This window comes from Ceratina calcarata, unplaced genomic scaffold (assembly GCF_001652005.2).
Source record: "Ceratina calcarata isolate Rehan_Ccalc_2016 unplaced genomic scaffold, ASM165200v1 scaffold40.2, whole genome shotgun sequence".
NCBI lineage: Eukaryota > Metazoa > Arthropoda > Insecta > Hymenoptera > Apidae > Ceratina > Ceratina calcarata.
The window spans coordinates 277,243-296,425 of record NW_017163422.1 but is presented as its reverse complement, the minus strand read 5'-3'; the positions used below and the strand labels follow the sequence as shown (position 1 = coordinate 296,425).

General features: G+C 42.5%; 1 protein-coding gene across 1 annotated transcript; it reads right to left on the bottom strand.

Annotated features, from left to right (window-relative positions):
- Positions 1-15: 15 nt before the first annotated feature.
- On the bottom strand, positions 16-2,478 carry LOC108626408 (cytochrome P450 6k1-like). The gene is made up of 6 exons (NM_001365339.1): positions 2,437-2,478; positions 1,627-2,160; positions 998-1,366; positions 705-889; positions 265-553; positions 16-194 (listed from the first exon to the last, which is right to left on the bottom strand). Exons 2-6 carry the CDS (start codon positions 2,147-2,149, stop codon positions 16-18), a joined length of 1,545 nt encoding a protein of 514 aa, NP_001352268.1. The 5' UTR covers positions 2,150-2,160; positions 2,437-2,478.
- Positions 2,479-19,183: the final 16,705 nt, after the last annotated feature.

The window sequence follows — 19,183 nt, the reverse complement described above, 5'->3', positions numbered from 1 at the left end:
GAATGCGTCTATGATTTATCCGCCTACGGTGGTCGTTGTTCGAACGTTCAGATATATTCCTTCCTTGGACGTCGTTGTGAGTCCTTTAGGATCCAGGACCATCGGGATGGGCGTTTTCTCGCAGACCGAGAATTCGTGGTCTTTCAGGAATTGAATGACCGCGAGCTTCGATTGTATTAATCCCAACCGCATGCCTGAAACACAGAATGAAGAAATAGTCAAGAACAAGCAATGTATATGTGTAATCGTTTCGTTGATACTAACCAATGCAAATGTGAGGACCTTCGCCGAAGGGAAAGTAGGTGAATGATGGTCTGGACCTTTTCACCTCATCACTGAATCTTAGGGGGTCGTACTTTTCTGGTTCCGGGAAGTACTCTGGATCGTAGTGCATACCGATCATGGAAATGTATATCGGTGTACCTTTCTCTATTACCAAGTCGGAATTGGGTACCTTGTAATCAGCTCCGGCAAGTCTGTCTAAGAATCCTAGAGGCGGGTATTTGCGAAGAGTTTCAGATATTACCATGTCGAGATACGGTAACGTCGTAACCTGTGAGAAAGACAATATAAGAGCCACTGATAGAACTATATTTTAATTAACGAAGTAAATACTGTCATGTATATTTGGCCGCTTAAGAGATTATAAAATTTGGAAAGCTATATCACACTGTTATAATGTTAAGAAATAGCAGCTTTTGTACCATTTCGTAAGTAATTTTGCCCTCGGTCTTCTCAAGGGCTTCATGAATCTCCTTTCTAAGAGTCTTCTGAATCTCGGGATTCAAAGCTAATTCGTACAGCGTGAAAGCGGTGGTAGTAGATGATGTTTCGAAACCACCACTGAAGAACACAGCCGCTTGCGATAGTAAATCGTCACCTTCGAATTCTGAAGTAAAAATTGTTCAAGATAAGAATATCGCTCACTTCTGCAAAGAGCACACGTAACATGCGCATGTTAATACGGAAGTGGAATGATCAATAAGAAAATGTTTACTGAATCCATCTACTTCTTCGCCCTTGTGTTTCTCCCTGAGCTCTATTAACAAATCGATTAGATCGTTTCTCTTCTCTCCAGACTCTGTTCGATGATTGATCACGTCCCAAAAGGCACTTCGCAAGAATCTGGTCACCTCGGCGCCGAAAAATTTCGGATGAATGTAGTCGACAAACTGAGGGAAGAAGAATATTGTAAGGAAATTGAAGGAGCGACTTAAACTGTAGTCGAAAATCTTTCTGCCCGCCGCGCGAAACGCGTTGTTCGGATCAGCCAGCGAGTTCACTCGCAAACCGAACGCCGTGGTGCTGATCATGTCCGTGGTTACGTTCGCCGCGAGATCCTTCAATTCCAATATTTTCCCATTGCCTAGAAGAGATTTACACTCGATCAAAAATTACTTAAGATATAATTTACCATCGGAGTTATACATAACATACATCGAAGATTTCAAGATCTCCGATGCAAAAAATATAATAACTCCATGTAGAAAATTATGATGTTTACGTTGATAATTATGTAAATTATATATTCCCAGATACATAGTCGTAGATATAGTCCTACGCTTCGCGACCAACTAAATATGTTTCACATAAGTTTTTCGTACTAATTACGAGAGTCTCTCTTACCCTCCAAGTGTAATGATTCGAGGTGCTTCTCCAAATCGTCGGCAATCACCAGCATCAGGTCAAACATTTTCTTTAGCTTTCCCGAGGTGAAAATAGGCGATAGCTTTCCTCTGACGAACTTCCAAGCAGGATTCTTCATCATGAATACGTTCGCATAACCGAGTCGGTCACGTTTATCATCCGCCCTCGAGTGTTTGTCCGAAAACACGTTGAAGTCTTTGACCAGGACATGCTTCACCAATTCAGGATCCCGCACCAACAAATACGGTTTGTCGAAGATGTAGAATCCTGCGTATGCAAGTCCTTTCGTTTGGTCGTACAACGATTTAATAAACTCCGCAGAACTTGTCCTCATGAAAAAGCTGTCGCCGAAATTTCCCAAGAACGGAGTCGGCGTTATCTCAAACACGCCGCGTTTTTTCCAGTAATTGAACTTCCGGGTCATATACATGTAAGCGGCCACTAGTAACGACGTGAAAACGATGATGGCATCTAGGGGCCAGTATGCTGTTATCAGGGCCATTTTTAATCAATCTAGAAAAAAAGACTCTTGTTTAGAATAGAAAGTCGGCACTGCAGATTGAACGAAGTATCGTTGTTTTCCAAACAAATGTGTGATTTTAAGTGTTTACAAAACGATGATTAAGTTACGTCGAGATTTAAGAAAAAATTATGTCTGCTTGAGATAACACAAAGATAGTATCACGTGAAAGTACTTAATGTTTCTAAACACTCAATAGAATTAATAGATTTTAAAACATTTATTAATTAATTAACATTAATTTATAAATAATAATATTCTCTATTTACATTTATCAATAAGTACGAGGAAATCTATTCACTTATTGTCGACACTAAGTCACATCCCGCGGAGAGTGTTCAGGCAACTCACGAGTAGCGTCTTTAAAAACAGCTTACTATAATTGTGTAACGTACATATACGAGAAACTAACGAGAACCGAGGAGCATCCCCTCTCTTCGAGATCCACACTGTTACTATCATTGTTCATTATAATGAAACGACAGCGGACTGCGGACTGCAGAACTATTGTAATTATCATGTGTGGTTCTTGTACATATTGGGCGTCGACAATAGATAGTATGATAAAGTCAGTTCTAATTTCATACAAAATGGAACAAATAGTCATCGTCGATCAACTTGTATTAGTTACGTATATCGTTGTTACGTCGATTACATGTTACGTAGCTATCATTTTAATTAGATACACCACAAGAATTCTCAGTTTTCCTCAATAACACTTGAGCTATGCTCATTCAAATTATGGAAATTTCCACCAGAGGAATAGATTTTCGTTTTCTGACAATTTGACAATTTACTATTTGTTTTAGATCAAATGATGTATTTAGATATGACAAGAAATATTATAGTAAGTTTCATTTCTGTAATTGTAAACATTGTATCGGTGAGACTCATATATTTTGTTAGAATACGAAGATTTTAGAAATGAAACGAAAGATATGAATGTAAGTATGTCAATATTGATATCTATTGATGATAATGAACGCGTGCCTCAAACTTATGTAAATGTATGATTAAGCATATTAAGTATTATGTAGAGTGATTTGAAAAGTACGAGGAAATCTATTCACTTATTGTCGACACTAAGTCACATCCCGCGGAGAGTGTTCAGGCAACTCACGAGTAGCGTCTTTAAAAACAGCTTACTATAATTGTGTAACGTACATATACGAGAAACTAACGAGAACCGAGGAGCATCCCCTCTCTTCGAGATCCACACTGTTACTATCATTGTTCATTATAATGAAACGACAGCGGACTGCGGACTGCAGAACTATTGTAATTATCATGTGTGGTTCTTGTACATATTGGGCGTCGACAATAGATAGTATGATAAAGTCAGTTCTAATTTCATACAAAATGGAACAAATAGTCATCGTCGATCAACTTGTATTAGTTACGTATATCGTTGTTACGTCGATTACATGTTACGTAGCTATCATTTTAATTAGATACACCACAAGAATTCTCAGTTTTCCTCAATAACACTTGAGCTATGCTCATTCAAATTATGGAAATTTCCACCAGAGGAATAGATTTTCGTTTTCTGACAATTTGACAATTTACTATTTGTTTTAGATCAAATGATGTATTTAGATATGACAAGAAATATTATAGTAAGTTTCATTTCTGTAATTGTAAACATTGTATCGGTGAGACTCATATATTTTGTTAGAATACGAAGATTTTAGAAATGAAACGAAAGATATGAATGTAAGTATGTCAATATTGATATCTATTGATGATAATGAACGCGTGCCTCAAACTTATGTAAATGTATGATTAAGCATATTAAGTATTATGTAGAGTGATTTGAAATTTCGAATTGTGTTTGTTACGATTCATGATTAGTGAAAAGCAATTTCGACTATTTATAGTTACATAAAGCATAATTGACGTTTATGGTCAACAGTCACGCATATTTCGTCAGGCGCACTGCTTGCGAAGAATGATTTACTATAAATGAATGCCCAATGACTTTATTTAATTTAATCGGTGTATTAGATAATTAGACAAACAATTACGCTTATCAAATTTTTATAGGTTTTTCATAGTGTATGTATTGTTACTAATGCACGCGCGTACAGTCTTCCTTATATAATTATTGACAGAATCTTGTCAGAAAAAATTGCAGTGTGAAATATTTAAAAGTATAATTCTCCAGTGCACAGACACGTATATTATTATTGTCCAATATAAATAATCTTTGAATGCTGAACATTTTTAGTACTAATGACTTTTGTATAAATTCTCAACGAATCATTAATTTCTGAACTTTGAAATTACTTGAGATTTTGAATATCTCAACCATTGAGTGCTCATCCGACGGAATAATTGCGGAGCACATCTAGAACATAAACACCAACTTCTTAATTAACTCGTCTTTAATTACTGAGCATCGTTGCCGAGAGATTCTGAACGTTTCAATGACTACATGCTCGGTGAACAGAAAATTGTACTCAGGCACCGTGAATTAAATGAAGTGCTAACTTGTTAATAAATCTGTACATCGTTTATTTTCACGTAACATTTCGTAGCTAATTTCCCGAACCATTTTCTTAATTGATTATAAATATTTATAAGATCAGAGTTTAGAAAATTTAGTCTGTGCTTGAAAGCTCATGAAATTTGTAAGTATTTATGTGAAGGGTTGAACTTGATGGACGTTAAAAAATTAAGTGGCGCTTGGCCGATGTAATTCATCGAAAACTTTCGAGATTCATTCCAAGTCGGTTTCAATTCTCGCTCTGCTGACTCGTCGTGACTCGCAAATTACAGTTCGTGATATGCGTTCGGTGATCGAGGGGGAAACGCGCGTGTGCAACAAACAGCCTCTCTACGACACGCTCGCAATTTTTGTTGGCCGGGCCTAACCGCTGATTACACGGCTTCGTAGCGTGCCCCGAACGCCGAAGGAAAATCTTTGCACGCATATCTCGCTGGCATGTGCGAGAAGAAACGGGGGTATACGTACACTTCGCAGCAACGTGGGAAAAATACTTAGTCAGTAACATAATGTACGATGATCGATTTATATGCATGATGACGGATGAAAAGCTGCCCTTTCGTACATCTATCAGCATGATTCGTCGAAAGCTGATATGATTCGTGGTGGCAACATGTGTATCAGTGTGGAGTAGAAAAAGCGATATGAAACTATCTTCCTCTGATTGACCCACTCGTCCCAATAATAAAAAAATAATACTGATTACAAGCAGGAAAATGTTTCAACATAATTTATGATACGTATATTCCATCTTTTCATAAAATAATATCTCTTCTGACTTAAAGACGTCACGCAGTAGCGTCAAGGATCAATACTCAACGATACAAGTCACGTTTGTTTTAAATTTAAGAAGAGATGTGCAAATTTACATGCACTTAACAGTACTGTAAATTTTTGGTTGATACAATGCCTATGTATAACTTCGATTCAAGTGAAAATTTTCATATTCACCATTCAAGATCATTACTGGAAATAATATAAGACAGAAATAGAACATTTAACTTTCACCAAAAGTGATATCCCAGTTCGGTTGGAAATAGTCTCCCAACACGCTACAACTTGCGTGTCAGCTGTTGTGAGCTAGCGCGCGATTTTTTCTTAATCAGTGTTTGCCTCGTCTCCGCAGTTATCACGGAAACCCCTTCTTTGAGGGAGTAAAGACAGATCGACAGTAATTTCAATCTAGCGTGAAGTTACTTTAGGTCACGGAATTCGCTACCGCGTCGCTCTCACGCGAATATTCCGATGGCAGGCTCAGCTCGCGATTCTCGGCTTGAACCATCGATCAGAATCACTACGTTCAATCCTCTTTTTTCATCTCGCAAATTGGTTCTCTTCGGTTTTCTACAGCGTTTAATCACCGAGAATCAATCAATGAAGTAATGTAATCTTAAACTAAAAGAATCGAAGTAACATAAGACAAAATAGAAAGTCTGGACCATTTTTCACTTTCCATTCATGTTTCTTAAGATTTACATAATTCTTTTATATTTTATTCGTTAATTTCTCTTGGGCTCACGCGATTTAAAGTAACACGCAAGTCGTCGGTAAACGCCTCGGGTCTTGCATGTCCGCGGAATAAGAAAACGCGAATGTATACACATTGTACACAAACGTGACTTCCTGCAAACATTCTTACCAAGGAAAATACTCTTGAGTAACACGACGCATGATTATAATGAGTAAAAAAAGTACATTATAATAAGATCTTAATTTAAGCCTATCCTTCAACGAGTGATGGAATAAACTGTTCCTCGCATTTCTCATTTACTCGTAACTTTCAGCTAAATTATAAAATTGCGGAACTTCTGATTTTTGTTAATAAGAGTTGCTTCGATAATTTGGCAATTAGGATTTTTATTCAGGCTATAAAACTGAGATTGATCCTTTCCAATTTGAAATTTAATAATTTGAAATCGTGAAATGCTTACATGGTAATGTACAGGGTGAAATATTGATTTAAAATAGGGGTTGAAGGACTGCAGGGTTTCTTTGGTAAAGAGAGTCTAGCATCGATGTCAGAGAAGGAAGGAAACGTTTCGTAGAGCGTCGGTAAGATCACAGAGAGATCATGATTGCAGAAGGTAAAATTTTCCGAAGCTCATTTTTCTTCAAGATTCTTTTGACCATCTACAGGTGGCACAAAAGAGATAATTTTACAAATAATATGTTGAGTACATGAGGTTTTGGAAAGGCCAGAACACCTCTCGTTGTGATAAATAAAGAATTTCAGTACTCAGTAACAACTTGAATTTGTAAAATGTGAAATCAATTTTCTAAAAATGAATGAACATCAATATACGATTGAGCTACTGAAGGGAAATCAATTCCCAATTATTGCTCGTTTAAATATTCATACATTAGTCTTGAATCTTGAATGAATCAATTGAGCCAAGCAATCGGACAATATTTAACAAACTTTCGAATAATTTATTTGACATTCGCCTCGTGTCCCTGTTCGTTCGATTCCAACATATTTAACCGAACGAACGGGCAAGGACGGGAGAAACAACGAAGGGACAAAAGAACTCGTTCTCCATCTCGCTCGAAATCGTTTCCTCGATTGGATTCGATTCCTTCTTTTTTTTTTCCCCTCTCTGTGCGTGGAGGCGCGGATTACACGGCATCGCGGGGCCGGTCGTCTCATGAATTAGGCATCGGACAAGTTAATGAAAGTTTTCCCGGGCCATTACTGCTAATGATAGAGCAGACCGGCCGCTGTCTTCTCGGGGCCGAGGCGGTCGCGGTAGAAGCCCCGAAACCAAACCAACCTCGCACGTATCCCACAGACACGTCGAGGATTGGACCGGAGCGGACGGAGGATGGAGCGAAAATAAAATTGCCAACTTAAGTAACTCGCGGTTGATTATCATTTTTGTCGGGGAGGGCCCCGATACCCGGGCACAAATAATACTTTATGACCATACTTGGCATACGGAATAAGGTGATACGCGTAAATTATAGTTATTTCGCGTACGGCCCTATTACGCGCGCGTGTAATAGCCGCGACCGATGCGTATAATTATTATGGTAAACTTTACCGCTGGCGATCGGCCCTTTCGCGCTTTCTCGCAAGCCCTGAAACCGCGCATCCTCTCTCGGCTAGTTCGCTTCGAATTGACCCTTTCACCACGACCGGGGCATAACGATAATAATCGAACAAATAGAACGGGCGCGATTTCACCGGCACAGATCGGACGGAGTGTCCGTGTCTTGAATAATGACGTGAGATGACTTCTCGTTGCGATGTACTTCAAACGAGATAGCAACGCGATGTTTCAGTACAATACTCATTGTGCAATTTCAAATTCTCCCGCAGGAAACGCGTTGGATCGTCGAGAGATTTCAGCTAATTTTCAACCGCAAAGGGTAATACGTACATACGTTGTCACTGGAGTGAATTTGGGGCGAGGTACGCTTGGGGTAGTGAGGAAAGAAAGTCTGTGATGTATCAGCCAGAAGCCACGTAGTTTCCACGGCAACTAGATTTTCCTGCGGTGGCGAGACGAGGCGAGGGCCGGAGCGTGGCCGCGCGGATTGGCCGGCGATTTCACAGGAAACGGAGCTGGGAAAGACGAAACCGGAAGCGGCGAGCTGCGAATGCGGAATCCGCTCGAAATTGCCCGCTAGCCTCGGCTTCGTCTGCACGCCAGACGAATGGAATTTCCGTTTGGAAGTTTCGGCTTTGCTCGTTTTTCAAGGACGACTCGTAAAGAAACGCGAAGATCACCGCCGTAGCTCCGATTCAAGAATCCGCACCCTCAATCTCAGAAACTTTAAAAAATTACGATACGTTCCCTTAATTCTTTTTATTCACATTTTCAGTTCACGTATTAAACACAGTTCTCAGTATTGAAAAAATTTTTCAGTATTCGTAAATCGATTTATTTTATAAGAAATAGAAGATAGAATGGAAACATGATGAACGTGCAGATGTTTCCCATTCAAACACTTGGCTGTCAATCGATTCCAGGTTTCAGGGTTGACTTCCTGTACCTTTTCCCATAGAAATCTATACTTCTTCTTTGATACTGACACTGACCTTTATCCTTTGATTAACAATAAATAACACGTGGGACGCCGTTGACCTATTAAAACTAGAGCTCTGAACCTACCTATTACAGTTATCAAGAAGTATAATGCTATGAAATATTATAAGAAGCGAAGCAGATGCAAAAGTTTTATGTACAAAAATGTCTGCATAACGATGCTCGAGTGAGAGTGAAAATCGAAGCTACGAATCGTGAAGTATAGTCGTCGCTGAGGGTCCGCTGGGAAAGTACTCGTTGTCCGAGTCTCGAGGAATCGCGACAGATCCTTGGCACACGATTTAGTGGCCACGTTCCGTTTGCGCGCGAAGCACCCAGTGCCGCGCGGCGTGTACGTAATTTCTCATTGTCCGGCATCGACCTGGCCCCTTCCTCGCCTCTCCTTCATCCTCTTCGGCTTCACCAAATTCTATCACTTCGTATCTCTCTCTCCGTTGGTCATTGTAGTAGGAAAGGGTTCCCGGGCTCCCTTTCGAAGCCCGAGGGACTTCTGCTGGTGGATTTATGACAGAAAATACACGCAATAAAACGGCACCGTAACACGGTCGCAAAAATACGACTGCTTAGAAATTATGCGGAAAATGAGACTGGCCACCGGTCGTTTAAATTAAATGGCGTGTCTCGGCGTCGTTTAAATGACTTCTTCCGTTTCCTTGTTCTTCTCTCTGTCTCGTCTCTTCGACTCGGGATTTGGGATCGTGACCGTTATTATGGAAACGAGAAAAAGATTGCGCGAGGGTCGAATAAAGTGGAGGACCAACAGAGATTGATAAGATTAGGTGCTAACTCTTTTATTATCGTTTATAGAAATGATCGTCGCGTAAAAGTTTATAGAGTATAAGCCACTGTAATAATTTTTTAACGTTTGTTCCGACAGAAGCCTGCGAGTAATGTTAAATACTAGGTACTGGAGAAACAAATAAGCTACTGGTTCCCATCGGAACCTTCTGACGATCTCAATAGCTTTGTTCGTCGCGATGAACCTCTCCTAGCGTACCTAAATCTTTTTCGTACGAACACGCAACCATCCGAAGTCCGACACAGGGAATCACCGGCCGCGTGAAAACGTATCCTATGTAAATCGGCCTCGCGTACGTAACTATTCTTTCGTTGCGAAACCCAGCACCGAACTCTCGTACGGGGAAGGGGTTCCGCAAAGAAGGCCGGTAAATTTATAACGTAAAATACGCGCAATAAAATTGAGGCTACCAGGCCGAGAAACACCAATACTCACGCAATAAAACAGCCCCGGGCGGCCGCCACTTCCTTCGAGCCGTGGCTGGCGCTGGGCCATCTGACCCACCGGGGCGATTTAAATATTATCTTGTAAGGGGATGGATTTAATACATTTATAATTGTACACGAGAGTGTCAGGGCGGGGTTGGGTCATTGGTCGGACATCAGTGACCCTTCCGGGTGACCTTCCAAAGGGTCATCGTCCACCACGTCTTGTAACCTTTCTCCTTTTTTTTTTTTCAATTTTTTTTTCAGGGCGAACGGACCTCGATCACTTCACTTGGAAACTACCGAGTCGATCGAGCGAAATTTGGGGCACGGGCCTTACCGGTTTCTCGGTTTCTGCCCCTTCTGTTGAAAGACCTCGGGGCCAAGGGTGGCTGATTCGGGGTGGCTCATTGGGAAACGTGTCGAACGGACAAACGCCGGCGTTCTGATCTCATCCGGGATTATTCTGGACGACTAACAACGATGAACAATTCTTACGTTGTACGTTCTTTAAATAATCATTTAACTCCATGCAATTTTTATAAATAGATGGGCGTAATTTCAGAAACAAGTATATTATAGAATATTTTCATTTAGAAATGGTAAAAGAGGGGAAAGGAAATTGAGATAACTTTTTGAAATTCTCACGATTTACGATCTCATATTATAGAATGTCGAAGCGTTTTCATTTTCAGAACTCATCCATTATCCTACCGACGACCGTGTCTTCTAATTATCCATCATATTTCAAGAGAAGAAAAGGAAATCATCCCCGGAAAGGCAATGGATCTCGGGTTTCATAAACGTCAGCCCGCTCGTAGGAAGCGACGTGGATTGACCGGGACGCTCTTGAACGAACGAACGAATTCACAGTACATTTAAAGCGATGGTAGCTACGGTCGCAGAAAGCGCCTCATGAGAAATGTATTCGTGGCAGCGAGGCGTTCACCACGGCTCTCGTCCTCGAACTCTCCCGTTCGCACACGTTGGAAGCAGTCCAAGCGTTTTAATTTCGGAAGACGTTGCAATATAACGGTTCCTAGCCGAAATTGAAACGCAACCCCTACGTTCGCTCGTGCGGCCGTTCGTCCGCCGTGGCTCGTACACACGGTCATCTGACGGCGACGGCGACGACGACGTACGGACCCTTTCTAATTGTTTGGGAGGCCAACGACGCCCGTGCTGGCTGCCCGCGTATCGCATACATTACGCATGAATTTCACCTCCGTCCGTTCGTACTTCTGCGGGACATCGGCCGTGTCGGACCCGAGTTATTAGCATCCCCTCTGCGAGCACCCTTCGCTTCGCCACCGGCTGTCTTCCACGACTTTTACTACATCGAATCTAATAAAACCTCTCCTGGCAATTTGTTCGATCGGTTCAGAATTTTTTTAATTTTAAGGCGAATTAAAAAATAATCGCTAAAATTATTTGGAAACATAGTGAAAATAATTATGTCACAAATGAATTTTAACGATTGCGCGAGTGGAATGAACATAGGAATGAAGTGAAACAGAATAAACTTTCGTCTTCCAACATTTTATTATTGCATTGTTCATTTCGTTGAGCTAGATTTAAAGAGAGTTGGCGACTTTCAACGAGAACAGTTCTGTCCGGTTGGCCAGTGGGTGCGACACACACGTTTTATATTATTAGACTGGGCCTTCATGTATGCGTACCCTTTGGCCGGTGCCATTACGCTCAACCACTTTGGTCCCCGCGCATTGTTCTTCTAATTTATGCCAAGGTGGGTCTATCCGCCGTTCTTCCATCTCCCATCGTCTCCCTTTCCCGTTAGTCGGCCCGTACCGTTTCCATTTCTATTTCACTCGGACGGTGCACCTTGAATTATAGAGTCCGCGCCACTAAATCTTCGGGGCTAATTGAATTATTGCTCGAATCTCGGCAGCGTGTACCGTGTGTCCGGCTCCTCGAAGACGAAAGGAAAGGAGGAATAAAAAGAACGCAGAGAAAGGAATCGTTCCTATACTTTTTACATTTTTTTTTTTTTCTTTCTCTTCGTCCAATCATCCGCTGGGAATGACCTTGTTTCTTCGATTCGGTGTACTTTTCCTCTGAGCAGCGATTTTTATGGTATTCTTCCTTTTACTTCGAAAGCGAGATGGAACTTTCTTAAGAACGAAGGAATTGAATAAATTGCATTTATCGCTGGAATACTTTTAGAAAGGGGATATCATATATTCGATCGTAGCTCTCATTCTCATTTAATATTATAAAATTGAAATTGTACAAGTTGAATTATAATGTAAATTATTATATGTATGTAATATAAAATTTTTTTACAATGATTTCAATATTTAGATTAACGTGTATAACGATGATTCGACGCAACAAATCATCAGTTCCTTAAAAAGATCTTCGATGCCTCGAGGAGAACCGAAATTTCCAGGAAGCAGAAATACAAATCAAAGAAACGCGAGTTCACGCATGAGTAATAAGCAATTGCGGAACCGAAAACAGATAATCTCGGCTCGGAGATTCGAGCGGTTTCGCTTTAAAATGTTTCATTCGACATGACGCGACGATTTGCGAAATTACACGATACCCGCGAATTGCTGTAGAAGCGAAGAGTTCTCGTGACGCGGTTCAACGTTTCGAAGGCAAAGCCAAATAGAAGGCAACGTCTATCGTAATAATACGAGACGGCCGTACGGTGGTTCGATAATTGTTCAAGAACGAACGGCGTAGTTTAAAGATTCTTTGGAAACGACGCGTACAGTGGAATTTTGAAAATCGCTGGAAACCGGCTTCTAAGGAACAGAGAAGAATTTGATTTATAATCCCGGGCCGGGGGATATTCGTCGCGCGCATGAATAATGCGCCGATGACACGGCTGGTATTAATATGATAATTTCGATTTAGGCACCTGCTCCCACGATTTCCACGCCGGCGATCGCCGGATTTCGGACAGGCCCCAAAGACCGTCGGCACCTATTAAAAGGCAATAATAACGACAACAGTTTTTAAAAAAAAGAACAGGAGGGGAACGGTGGAGGAATCTGGACGCGGACCGATCAGCTTCTTGAAAATATTCCCGCTGTCTCTCGCGAATCCGTACAATGTAATTACGAGATAATAACTTGTTGCCTGGATCGAGGCGAAACTCGAGAACGGAATCGTTAATTCTTCTTTCCGGGAATCCGAGAGAACGTCCGAAGGAATCTTTCCTCCAGGGCCGATGAAACGTTTACGACCGCCGACGTTGATATATTCCTTTGCTATCTCATAAATGTGTCCAAGATCGTGAAAATAATTGAGAACACGCAATAGATTTAGTCAGTCGTCTTTCATTTCCCTGATGAATATAAAATGAACAGTTGAAACATTTAATTGTAATAACGAAATGTAACTTTAATAATAATAAAACGTATCACACGACGAAACCGTTTTGAAAATCGCCAAGCGAGAGTCTTAAATGCCCGTTACGAAATATCTGATTTACGTATCAGGGAAAGGAACGGTGGTGGCTCTTTATTAACAGAATGCAACGGATACTGTGGCGATCCTTGGGACCTGCGGCTGACCCGTATAGGGACGAACGGTCTTAAATTAATATTCAAATCTGTATCAACGGTCCTGCATGAATCTTGCCAACGGCCCATATCCATTGTCATGTCGAATTCCGTGTGTGTCCCAACGCTCTTAAAGTGTCCTCTTCGATCGTCCGAGGATTCGACTCCGATTCCCCCACTGCCGACACGCTGCCCGTCCCTCCCAACGATTCGACTATCTTTTCCCTGGATGATTTTTTTCTTCTTCGAGCAACGAACGCCATTGGTCGAGTTTTGTTGTACAACTGACCTAATTATTCTGACCTGCCGGGTGCTGATCGCCGGTGGCACGACGTGGTTACCGTTGGATTCCGTTAGAGTTACTTACGTTCAAAAGGTTTGCAACTAGTGTAATAACTCACCTGAAGGGTTAATAAGAATTGAAAGCATTTATTTTATGAGAATATCTCTGATCTCCTAAATCCACTCGACTCCATTCCTTCTATTTACACTTCACATGGACCAGTTTTGTCCGCATATCTGTGACGCGATCTCGTGTCACGTTTGAATCCTGAAAATTTCCACGGTGCTCGGTCACGGTTGCTGCCATTTGAACTCGTGGCGATATATTCCCGTCCGGCAGACGCTAAAGATCATTTCAGAGAAGAAAGAGAGCAGGGAAAAAAGATACCGTGAAGTAGAAAAAAATTCGAGTAGTGGTAGAAATAACGATAAAAAAGTTTCTCTGCGCGAGTAAATATCCTAGTCGTTGGCTCCATTTATGGTCAAATTGCGGACAAATGACCGCGTCTCTATACGCAGCACCGATTCCTCTTCAATGGAAATGAAAACGAAAGAACGTCGGACAGGGAAAAAACGGATGGATGGAGAGAAGAAAAAGCCGTCGCCTCCCCAAGTCAGGTTACGAATTTCGTAAAAACGGACCCGCGGATAGGAGGACGCGGGGAATATGAAACGGCACGCAGGCGTTATTGTCCCCGCGACGAGTGGAATCGTGAAATACGATCGGCTTTTAGTAAAATGAGACCAAAATATAGGGTGTCGAGCGCCGCCGTCGTCTCTCCCCTCGCGTTTCCAGCTTCTCTCCCGCAGGACAATGCGGAACGGCCCGTGAAATGACCATGCCGATTCGTCTTTTCTGGAAATCCACATTGCGACCCTATTACTATTACGCCGTCGGAAAAACGATCATGATCGTAGCCCCTAGTTTGTTCGACTTTTCAGTATGGACGCATGCCTAAGCTCGTGCATTTCTGTCTCCGCAACTACGACTCTCGCGTGGGTTCGTGTATTCTGTTTCGCATGCGGTCTCGTAATTTTGATTTCTGTATTCCTGGCGTGAGGTACCATTTGGCCGGGCACGGCGTGGCAAAACGCATCACGTACATTCTGAATGTCTGGCGAGATCTCGGTATAAACCGGATCAAATATTCCTTGAATTTCACCGCTTGTATTCTATTACCTTTCGAGAAAGGATCAAGCGTTGCGGAAATGCGGTGTTTGCAATAAATTGCGATACATATATTAAGACGAACACCTTTCAATTCGATTTCATCAGGTCAACATTTAAGTTACGAGCTCCTTTCGCTCCTTTCGTAATAAAGTTCATGTATGCGGCGTTATCAGTCCATCGGTAAAGACTCGATGCACCATCGAGAACCTATTTAAGAAGCAAATTGATGGCCGAGAGGCGTACCAGTGAATAGGCCTGTCTTTTTGCAGATATCATTACACTAAAGGGGCAGATGCAGCGGCTGCGGGAACAGAAACAGCAGCATCCCTCTCGGCCACCCTTCGCGGAGCTACGAGAAGCGAGAGAAGACCCTTCGTTTTCAGACGTATACCCTCCGAGTAGAATAGAGCCAGAACAATCTTCCCTTTATAGGAGACATACGAAGCCATTCGAATCCTGGGAACCGTTTTTTTTTTTCTTCTCTCTTTATTTACTTTCACCTATCGCTCCTTCCTTCCGCCGACTCCTTTCGTCGCGCTTCTGTCTTTCGTCGAGCAATTATTTTCGCAGCTTGGCGTCCTCTTACACCAGATACGAGACAATGCGTTGGCAGCTTCCGAAGAAGGAGGAGAACGCGTGGAGAACTTCTCTCAGCTGTCGATGAATCGAGACTTGTCAATTCTCTGATCAGAGTATTTTACATAATACGTCGATCGGCTTCTAAGCACGAATATTTTGAGTTCAACGATCTCGTTTCCCACTTAATTGTACCGGACTTAAAATCTGCAGTAATAAATCTGTAACTGCGGCGATAATGTCCCATCAGGAAGCGTCTAGTGACCGGATAAAAAATTCATCCCTTATACGACAGGCGCGGGGGACGGAGAAGAACGGCGTGCGGCGCGGTGTATCGAAAGTGCTGACGCAACAAGTGCACTCTCTCCGCGGGTCCCAGTCGCGTAGTCGTTTTGTTCTTTTTATCTCGCAGCTGTTTCCCGCGGTGCAGCGTGCATCGAACGATGCACCGCGCGAGAGGCGCCGATCCCCGGGGCCCCCTTCGGCCTCCGCCGCGCCCGGAGACGACGAAGGAAGGCCGAACGACGAAGTATGCTAATGCCTCTCATAAACCTCCGCAACAGGTTCATTTCTCTGAGGCGCGCGAGCTCGGGCCGCACGGCTGCGAAAATCCACGAAGAAATGCATCCGCACGTACGACGATCGTTTGTCACCTGGACACCTGAAAAATCTGACGGGCCACGGCTCTCGCATGCGGCCGTGCCGGATTTCGTTTTGTTAACGAGCGACAACCTCTGCCTTCCTGCAGTCGAACTCGTTGCTTTTTTTATTTTCTCCCCCCTCTCTCTTTCATTCTGTTTTTATTGCGAGACGTGCGGATTATGCCCAACGAGGACAATTTCTAAGTAAATTCAACGTCATTCGGGCTTGTTCGAGTTCTCAGAAAGAAAATTCAACAGAATCCGCTGTGTCATTTTCTTTTAACTATCTCATTAAGCCAATTTACAAATTCTCAATTCAACATTTTTATAAATCACGGTAACATTTCTTTTTGAAACGTGAATTAAATATTATTTGTTTGCAAAAGATATCTGATTCCACCACTAACAGAATCCTAACGGAACAAATACGGAGTCGGAGCTCTAACAGGGGCGCGTGGTTAATACAATTTCAATAGGATGATCTCGATCGAGAGGACGAAATCGACTTTTCTTCACCGGAACAGATATCGAAAACGAACCCTTTCCGTATCGGAGATACTTAGACTAATCTGGCAATCAATCTTGGGGTAGGCACGGCCAGAAGCCAACAGCTGCTGCTGCTGCTGCTCCGGTGGCGTCGCTGAAAACGGAAGATCACTCCCTTGCAGCATCCCATTCGAAGCGAACGACCAACGCGGCCAAGATTTTCCCACCCTTGGCTCGCACCACCTTGTCGCTTTCGCGCAGCTGCTTTCCTTTAATCGTTTCCTCGCTCTTATCGAATTTATAGTTGTTTCGTGTTCATCATTGTCTTCTCCACAAGCTCTCTCTTGGTTTCCTTGTAACTTGTATTCGTAACAATTGAAATGCGCATTTTATACATACAATATGCAGATTATATAAATATTGCTCGTAATATATAAAAAATGTACAAGATATCAAATGCTGAATACATAATATAAATCTTAATGCAGCTTTATAATAAAAATACTCTCAAGATGATGTTAGGAGAATGTAACAAATAATTGACAGACTACTGCAGGTTTATTTGAAGAATATAGTACATAAACTTGTTCTCACATCGTATATTATGATTCAACTAGATTCCCCAATAAATAACATTAAAATGAAACACGCAGGAAGCAACGTGTTGCTCGGCGGTGGAGTGTTTGCGAAGTCTTGGTCAAGATGTAATATACACGATATTTGCAGTCGTAAGTTGGGTTTTATTGCTTGTTTGGAAAGCAGGATCCCCTATCACGGGCGTGCCAGGACCCAGGAGGCACTCGTGTGGCCAGCGACGGATTACACGCTCGTGTCTCACGGGTCAAGATCATCGTACGACCATTAGCCGTGCTCGTCACCTCGTAATCCGTCGACACATGACCCCGACTGACCGGAAGGAGGACTTCCAACCAGAAAGAACATGCCGTTTAAATTCCTGTTCCACTGCATCATGACAAACTAATTATGCCTGCACACCGGTTCGTCGCGACAATTTATTATTCATTGGAATGAAATATTTTTTTCATCTTGTAGTTGCTTAAATTATGAGAAAAGTACAAGATTAGAGGGACACGAGATATGGAATATTTATGTGTATAACGTCCAAAAAGTAAAAGTAGGAACGATAAAGTACTCATCGAGCAGGGAGAAAGGTTTATCATATATTACGGACAATCCTTTTTCGAGATCTTCTCCCGATAACGATTATTCCCATTCATAAATACATGTTCCTCACCTTTCAAGGCGAATAGAATCTACGGTAATCTTCCTGTTCATTGTACGAGGCTAGGAAATTACACGAAAGGAAACTCAAATTCCCAGCACGAATGTTATCTCGCCGATCAAAATCCAGGAACCAGTCGACGAACGCTTCCTGTATCCACAGCCCCGTCCAGCAGAGAATACTCTACTGGTCATTAACCACGTTGATCGCCTCGTAATCCGTTGACACATGACCCCGTCCGGCCGAGCAAGAGCGACTGGGCCATACCGCGACGAGGAACACGCCGCGCCGGTACGTGCCGATCCAGTTCCTCCGACGACCTGTCCTCGATCGTGGAAACCTTTCACCCTTATAACGAGTCGTCCACGCGATCGGTGGATGACCCCTGGCCAGTGTGACCCGTCGAAGAACGACCGTTGACAGAGCCTCCACTTTTCCACCCGATGACCACTTCATCTTGACGTTCTGCGAGTCCGGGGAGCCGGTGATTCGGGAATCGTATCGTCGCTTTTCCGGAACTGAATGCGGGGAATCCAGTTCGACAGCAACCTGCGCGCGTGCTGACCACCGTGCCGCGGTCCTCTCGAAACGAGCTGCTCCCGGGGTTGTACGGTTTCCGGTTCGTTGGACAACGCTCTTTCGTGAATCCGTGTCCGATTATTTGTATCCCTCGACTCGGTTGACCCGTAGCTCTCACGGGGATGACCCCGAAACGATGATGAGTGAATGTCGCTTTTTTTGTAACCGTCTCTATCGGCCGGTGTATCTTAAACTCCGATAACAATAGAAAGTTCGCTGTTCTACTTCTCCTTTCATTGGTTACAATTATTTAAATATTTTCAATCGATGAAAAGTTTGATAATCATTGATGTTAAAATATCATATTTCATTGTCTTGTTATTAAGGATGTATTGGCTATACAGTCAATCCCAAAAGTTTATGTACCTTAGAAAAACGCATTTCCTATAATTAAAAAGAAATCAGACGTCGGAAGAATAATGCTAATAATAAATACCTTACATCCTTAAATTCTTGCGTTTCTGTAAATTTTCCCATAAGTATACGATACCGTTATTTGCATAAGGACCGGCACCACTATACCGTGGAAAAGTAAATTGTCCTTCCGGGGCCCGGAAGGATTTGATTTGACAAGCGGCGATTCCAGAAACCACCTGAGATCGAGATCGTCACGGTGGCACGTCACAGGGTCCCGTGTGCGGATACCAGCCTGAATTAAGAGGGCTCCTTAAGCCGGTGACACACGAACAGAATCCTCACACGGCAGGACCCTCGTCCTTCGTGTAG

Coding starts and splice junctions, on each gene's coding strand:
- LOC108626408 (NM_001365339.1), bottom strand. CDS start 2,149: ATGGCCCTGATAACAGCATACTGGCCCCTAGATGCCATCATCGTTTTC. Junction 890..997: donor CGAAGAAGTAGATGGATTCA/GTAAACATTTTC, acceptor TTTTTACTTCAG/AATTCGAAGGTGACGATTTA. Junction 195..264: donor AGGTCCTCACATTTGCATTG/GTTAGTATCAAC, acceptor TCTGTGTTTCAG/GCATGCGGTTGGGATTAATA.